This window comes from Cystoisospora suis, assembly GCF_002600585.1.
Source record: "Cystoisospora suis strain Wien I chromosome Unknown contig_1390, whole genome shotgun sequence".
Lineage (NCBI taxonomy): Eukaryota > Apicomplexa > Conoidasida > Eucoccidiorida > Sarcocystidae > Cystoisospora > Cystoisospora suis.
In genome coordinates, this window is record NW_027154190.1 from 1 (window position 1) to 7,715 (window position 7,715).

The window sequence follows — 7,715 nt, forward strand, 5'->3', positions numbered from 1 at the left end:
CCGCAGAAAGCATAGTCGTCATACTGCTGGCTGCTAGATACGAAGTAGGAGAAAAGGAGGGAAGATGCTCGAACGCTACACCTCCAGGGACAATCCGAAGCTCCGCAGAATCGGCGAAGACATGACTCCCGTAAGGATAATANNCCTTGTGGCTGTGACTCTAGTTGTTCACTCCCCCCCCCTCCTCCTCCTCCTCGATTCGTTGGAACTCCCCGGCTACCACCTCGAAGATACATGGGTGATGGCCCTGACAAGGAAAGTGAGCTTTCCATCGCGACTCCCCCAGATGAAAGATATCCTTGCCCGAGAGGACCCGCCCCCCCCCCAGGAGAGACAATGAGCTGAGAGGAAGAGAGATCATTCTGGGGAGGTGGCAAGAGAAGCGGCGCTGGCGTTAGATCATTTGGATCGGCCGCTATGTGGATAGCGTCCGTATCTAGAGTCGTCTCTGGATGACCACTAGGAGGTAAAGTGGCCGTCGCAATGCTTAAGCGACCTCCTGCCTGATCATCTGCTCGAGGAGATCTGAACACCGCAGCTGTTCCTGTCGAAACTGTCTCGATGTTTGCAGGATTCTGTAGGGCAACACCTGAAGAAGAAGGAGGAGGAGGAGGAGGGCGAGAAGAAGGTGGGACACGAAAGAGACACTGGCCGTCGATGTCTCCTCCCGTGGTTCTTCTCCCTTCTGAAGAATAATCTACAGCCGCCACTCCCCCTGTCGTTCGATCAAGATGACTTTCGCATAGAGACGCCTCTGGGGGGAAACCCATGAGAGGGGGGGAGTTCCGGCGACTACTCAGTAAGGCTCCCAATGGACTGAAGTCCTCCCTACCTGAAGGAGAAAGTCATACACATACACCATCCAGATGAGAGACACATTTAGAAGACGACAGCGAGTGATATAGTTAGTAGGCAAACGACGATGTTCTTCTAGACAGAGAAAGCCCTATCTATACAAGACCTAGATAGAGAGAAAGACGATGCACTGCATCGTCCAAGAATGAGAAATCAAATATATAAATAGGGGTACTAGTGTGCATGTTCTGTATGAATCTGGCTATCATGTAGATCACTTCTCTCTCTCAAGCAATTCCTGATCTTGACGAACCCGCTCTTCTACCTCGACAGGAAGGAGACGAAGGAGAATGTACAATGGCGGCGCTCATGCTAACTATGAAGTGAAGGAATCATATTTCCACTTGAGTGCAACTATCACCTTGTAAAGAAAATCCCGTAGGCATTATCCGAACCTCTTTCGCCATATATGACATAAACCCATCTGCTTCAAGAAGATCCTCGGATCTACTCTTACAAATCCTACTGGAGTGCGCGAGCTACACATATGGCTTGAGAACACTTCAAGCTGTGAACGCTTCCTTTTGCCTCTAGAAGAAGAAGGAAGGCACTTAATGTAGTACCACTAGGAGAAGCATCAAGACTCGAACAAACCACACACAATCGACTCCCCCAGCTAACTCTCTTCAGGCAAAAAGACCGAGAGAGACAGAGAGAGGAAGAGAGAGACAGAGAGAAGAAGGAGGGAGAGCAGTCCAAGAGAGAGAGGCACACACACACACACGCATGCACGAACGACGGAATCTCCTGGAACGTACATAAAGGTGTTAAGGGAGTTGAAGGGGATTGGCCTGGAGTTGTTGATGAGCCACCGGAAGAGTCTAAAGGATGGAAGATCATCTGACTCGAGTCTTTCCCAAGATGGCTAAGAGGTCCTCTTCCTCTTGCTGTATCACCACCCTCTCCTTCCTCTGCTCCTCGACTATGACTACTACGTGTACTATCGCTTGGTAAAGATCGAAGCAACTGATCGCTCTGCTTCGAGGAAGTTTTGCTCGAATGGAGCTCGTCTCCTGGATGAGAGGGACGACCGCAATGAGAAGGTGTGGCATCAGCTGAATCGCCGAGCCCATCCCCTGTCCTATGTGAGGCGAGAAAGTAATCTTCCTGTAAGTAGCAAACAAGCATACACGCATGCATCGCCAGAAGAATAGGAACATACATTACGAACTGACGGGAAAAAACGTATGAAGAGAGGTAGGAGGAAAGCATGCAGGGTTGGCTCTCAAATCATGAAAGCAGAAGAACAAGAAGAAGATCCGAGCCCTTCCCTAGTAGTTAGCTGAATAGCTACATCGATCTAATGTGTCTCGAGAAGAGATAATAACCCAAGAATCCTGCTGCTGTTGCTGCTGCTACAACACAAACTCCATTGACCCTGATGATGTTTAGGGGCATGCATACACCCATACATGCATGCAAGCTTTCTTCTGAAACGCATGCACAAACAACAACCTTCCACTTCCCCTATCTATCTCTTCTGATTGAGCTCCCCCTCCCCCCTCCTCCCCTTTCGCGCCCCTTCACGTCTGTCCATCAGAATGTAAGGGAAAGAGACTCGTGCTCAACAGCCAGCGTCAACTGCATGCGAGTCGCATGCAGCAATCAAATTCACTAGTAGCCACGAGGGAAGAGAAGGAAAGGAAAGAAGGCAGGAACGACAATGACTGGCATAGACAGGACTTCGGCATCATACTTCGCCATATCACCACTTGAACCTCTAGCAGTACGTCTTGTGTGACGTGTCTATAAGGAGACAGATAGAGATATTCTTTATAGATGTGTCTACACATCCCGAACGTCTACGCGTTTTCGAAGACCACGAGAGAGCCTATCAGTCATACTCAAAGGACTTGTCATCTCCGAAGTAGTGAGACAGCTGGCTGGCTAGCTAGCTAGCTAGATAGCTCACTATCCTCACACACACATGAGCCGACGCACGCTATTACTAAGAGTACAGTAGTAACACATACATGTGTCTGTCTGGGTATACATGCATATATGCATGTGCATGTGTGTATCTATATAGATATAAATGAGAGGCTTCAGCCCCTCCGGTTTCTTGTCTCCCCGTCCCTGAAGTATCGGAGAGACTCTCGGCCGAGGACCATCTCTCCTAATACACGTTCTGTCCTTACGTCTCTTGGGAAGAAGTCAGGCCCATCGCTGTGAAGACGGCTCATTACTAGAGGAGAAGAAGAGGAAGAGACGTCTCCTTCATCTTCTCTCTCTCGATGGCTGATGATCTGATTCTCGACAGAAGAAGGTAAATTTTCAAGAGAGGAACAACACTCCAGAGGAGGAGTTGCAGGATGCGACGGTCTTATCATATCTTCTTCTTCGTGAGGTTGTTGCTCTCCTCCTTCTCTTCTTTCTCCTCCTCCTATGTCTCTCTCCCTCTTACTTTGGCTTCGACTCTCCTGAATTCGGTCTCCTCCTAGATCTCGTCTTTCTCTTTGTTGCGGATCCTCTCGGGGCTTATTTTCTCGTTCATCGTGGCGATATCGGTCGGAGGGGCTACCCCTCTCCTTCTTCTCTCCTGAAGAAGAAGAAGACGGGTGATACTCAATACAAATAACTCCTGACGATGTTCTTCTACATCGGCTATTACTATTATGGGGGGAGGTCATCCGCCCTCTCATCTTATTCATCTTATTATGGGTGTCCCTCTCAAGCCTGTGATGGCTCTCATGTATGTCATTCCTATCAATCTCTTCTTCTCTTCTCCCTCTTTCTCCCCTTCTTATCCCCCTCTCATTATCGTCATCTCCATTCCCTCGGGTGTCCCTCCAAGTCTCTCCTGCATCTTGTAAATAACGTCTTTCTTCTGCATTCCTATTCGTAGACTCCTTCTCTTGAATCTTCCTTCTTTCTTCATCTCTTGATTGATCTTTCCCCACCCGCCATGCCTCGTTATGATCTCCTCCCGCATGCAAATCACCCCCTTTCGGAGAGGATGAAGAAACTCCTGGCGAAGACGACGGCGATAAAGTAGAAGAGCAACACCTTCCCTCACTCCTCGTCATATCTACCTCTGGCCCTTCCAAAACTCGAGATCTTTCTCCTTGACTACCCCTACTACTACTCCTCCTGGTGTATGGACAGCTACTCATCTCACAATTCCCTCGATCCTCCTGTATGTCCATCTGTCGCTGTTCTTCTCCTCTTCCTCCTCTCCGAAAAGATCTTTGCCTAGTCGACGGATGACTGGGATCACCACTAGCTGCAGAATGGAGAAGCTTTTGGCCACTCGAGTAGATCTCCTCACTCTGACGTGCTCGAGGTCGATGTCTCCTATCGTCTTCATAAGAAGTGGAACCCCCTCCTCCTCCTCTTGCAGGACCTGTAACAGAAGAAAGCCCACATCTCTCATATTCTGAAGAGCGACTACTACTACTACTATTATTATAGGGACGGATGGCCATAATTGTAGCACCGTCTTCTCCCTCTGTTGATCTGCCTTGTGGTGTGAAGCTCTCTCCCTTCTCATCACGACCTACAGCAGTCATCATATGTCCCCCTTCTTGCTTCTCGGACAAACGACTATTCCCTCCTGATCCAAGCCGTTCTTTCTTCCGACTCCTCATATAAGGCGAGTCAGGGCGAGAAGAAGATGAAGAAGAAATCTTCTTCCTGTTGTAGCTGTTACTTGTGTATGAGCCTCCCCCCCCCTGCTGATGAGAGGAGGGCACGACAACCCCTGCCACATCTCCTTCTCTATTCGCCTGATTATGTGAAGGAGTCCTTCTTCCTTCTTGCCGAACATTCTTCCCATCTAAAGCGTCTTCTTTCTCTTCTTCATGCAACTCATCACCCCCTGCCATAACGCCTCCTCCTCCTTCTTCTTCCCCGCCTGTTGCTGAGATCGCCGTCCCTCTCACTTCACTCGGGTTGCTTGGGGAGTTACGACAATCCTGAGCGGGAGGTGGTGCTTGGACGGCAAGAGGAGGTGGCGTAGAGAGATTAGGAAGAGCCGCAGGAGGAGGGGGAGAAGAAGAAGGAGAGGTCGAAGTAGGATGGACTCCTGTAGACGATGCCGTCGAGGCTGGATTTGCTGATAGAGGTTTATGTATACGATGGAACCATGGATGAGTAAGAGCCTGAGAGGCGGCACACCTCTTCTCAGGATTGCGGCAACACATCCAGGCTATCAAATCCTTCACGGAATGCGTCGCATTCGCCCACCGATGATGTGTAAAGTTCAACTGACACCTACACAATGATCGAAAACGCAGAAATAAGAAACAAGAAAGAAATGAAGGAACGAGGGAGGAGAAGCAAGAAAGAAAGGACACAGAGATAGACAGAAGAAAAAGGTACCATCGAAAGCGAGAGAGAGAGAGAGAGAGAAAGACATGGCAGATGAGAAGATGAAGAAGAAGTTGAAGACAGTCAGGAGCCAAGTCAATTAGAAGGGAAGGGACCTTGAAAAGCAACAGAGAGAGAGAGGGAGAGACACATGCTGTTCATATTGCTGTAGGTATATATCGACCTGTCTAAATACATACACTTGGAATACCTTCCACAAGAAGCATCATCGTCTATCTCTCTCTCCTCTCTATGTGTGTATGGACATCTATACATCCGTAGATCTAGCCCCGTCAAAAGAAGAGAGAAAGGACGTCAGGAGGTTCTGATCATGCATCAGCATGCATTACTATTATTCTCATCTCTCGGTCTCCACTACTAGAAAGACAAACGCAAAGCCAACCCTAAACCTCTCTATCTCCTGCCACTACTAGTACTCCTACCACACCCCCCACCTACTACTACTACTATTGCTACTGTGTAAGCCGCTCCTCCCCCCTCGAACAGTCACTACAACAACGATCTCTTGTATGCTCGTGATAGAGAAAGAAGGAAAGCGGAGTAGCCGTTGTACTACTTTAGAGAGGAGACAAGGCTACTAGACGTGACTTGAAGAGCTTCATGTGTTCTTCCCCCTTTGTCTTTCTTTTACCTTAGGTTCTTCTTTAAGATTTCTTTGACATTTGATCCTCTGAAAGGTGTGAATCCCGCGATAAGAGTATAGAGAATAATTCCTGCACTGAAGATATCCACCTTCGTCCCATATGGAAGATCTTGTAGTATCTCCGGAGCTGTAAGAAAGATAGATAGATACATAGACAGATAGGTCGATCTGGATACGGATTGGGTATGCATCCGCATAGAGGAGTATAGTAAAAAGTACGACTACACTTATACTCCAGGAATCTCCGTGGAAAATGCGAAGCCAGAAACCCGAGACTACTTATGCACCACCACCACCTCCTACCACTACTACTAGTACTAGTACTAGTAGTACTAGTAGTAGTACTCCCACCTGCTACTACTACTACTACGACTTGTCACTACTACTGTATCAAGCCCCTCTTTCCCCCCTTGAACACTCCCACTACTACTACAACTACTACTACTACTACGATCACACACACAGAGAGAGAGAGAGAGAGGGGTGGCTCACTCACCAACATAACCGGGAGATCCACACCTCATTCTCATTGAGGGACTCCCAAGGGTCGAGGCAAGTCCGAAATCGATCAACTTCAAGCTTGCAGGATTATCTGTTGCCTCGAGTATCAAATTCTCTGTCTGATGAAAGAAAGAAAAGAAAGAAAGAAAGAAAGAGACATAAGAAGGACAGGAAGAAGTTCCATCTCCACAACATCAAGACACGAAGAAGACAACAGAGGCATGTGTAGGCTGTCTGTCGAGATGACGACGGAGAGAAAGGAAAGAAGATGATGAATGGAGAGAGAGTCTTTCACCCAGTCTGGCTCACATTCTCGGTGTCTTGGCTTCTAGAGACACCACCCCTTAAACAGCCACATTCTTCCTCTTGAAACAAGTCACATTTACACACATATATACATATATAGAAACTGTTGCTATACATAAACATGTATATGTGTGTAAGAACGGTTTCTCAATGTAAGGCATAGTAACGACAGACATAGAGATACATGCAAACATACATCGGGGTGTACAGAAGTAGACAGGTATAGAAGAGAGTAGTAAAGTTCGCCGCGGCACCGCTACTTCACATTCCTTCCCTCAGGGATGAACTGACAAGGAAGATGTACATACGGAAGTAACTCGAATTCCCATACACAGAAGAGAAAAAGAAGAAAACGACCTTGGCACGATAGACAGAGAGATAGATAATGGAGTAGATAGACCTTGAAAGCGAAGGGATCGTGACGGAGAAGTGTGAAGAAGCAAATGAATGGGCGTGTCACAGCACGATCTTAGGCTCACCTTAAGATCCCTATGGACAACTCCCTTTGCGTGGAGACATTGGAGGGCGAGTAGTAATCTTCTCATGGCATGACGAGCTTGATCTTCAGTGAATGGACCCTTCTCACTTAAATAGTCGAAGAGCTCTCCTCCTCGCAGATACTCCAAGACAAGACATACATAATCCTCTGACAAGACACGCAGGAACAAGAATGAAAGAAAGTGTCTACCGAGGATCTAAGATGGAAGAAAGAATCGAGACAGACAGAGAAATCTTTGCTAGATCAATACAAAGTCTCGCTGCGTTCTTCACTCCTCCTTTCCCTCTCTTAGAGAGATATGTCGTTCGAGAGTATATTCTCTTACATAAACTCTCGGACGATAGCAGAACAGCCCGGGTAGCACCTGTCCCTTCTTGCCTACTAGTGTAGACGGGAAAAAAGGAAGGCATGCATGGACGAAGGTATGCATGCATAGATGGCCGGAGCGTACATACAGCAGCAGGTAAATAACAAAAAGGAAGGGACCAGAGAATCTTGTTGATGCTGGTGAGACCGATGATGAGTAGATAGATACATAGATAGATTAAAGATAGATAGATAGATAAAGATAGATAGAGAGAT

At 47.5% G+C, this 7,715-nt stretch overlaps 1 protein-coding gene across 1 annotated transcript in view; it reads right to left on the bottom strand.

Moving 5' to 3' along the window:
- Window positions 1-2: 2 nt before the first annotated feature.
- The window catches only part of CSUI_003188 (cam snf1 family), a gene marked incomplete at its 3' end in the record, with an annotated part of 14,742 nt that continues 7,029 nt past the window's right edge, over window positions 3-7,715 (bottom strand). The window contains exons 5-10 of the mRNA XM_068063386.1: window positions 7,114-7,280; window positions 6,324-6,447; window positions 5,816-5,954; window positions 2,994-5,279; window positions 1,614-1,962; window positions 3-832 (exon numbers count right to left, since the gene is read on the bottom strand). Coding sequence (XP_067924638.1) covers window positions 3-832; window positions 1,614-1,962; window positions 2,994-4,997 — 3,183 coding nt within the window. The remainder of the gene's footprint in view (window positions 833-1,613; window positions 1,963-2,993; window positions 5,280-5,815; window positions 5,955-6,323; window positions 6,448-7,113; window positions 7,281-7,715) is intronic.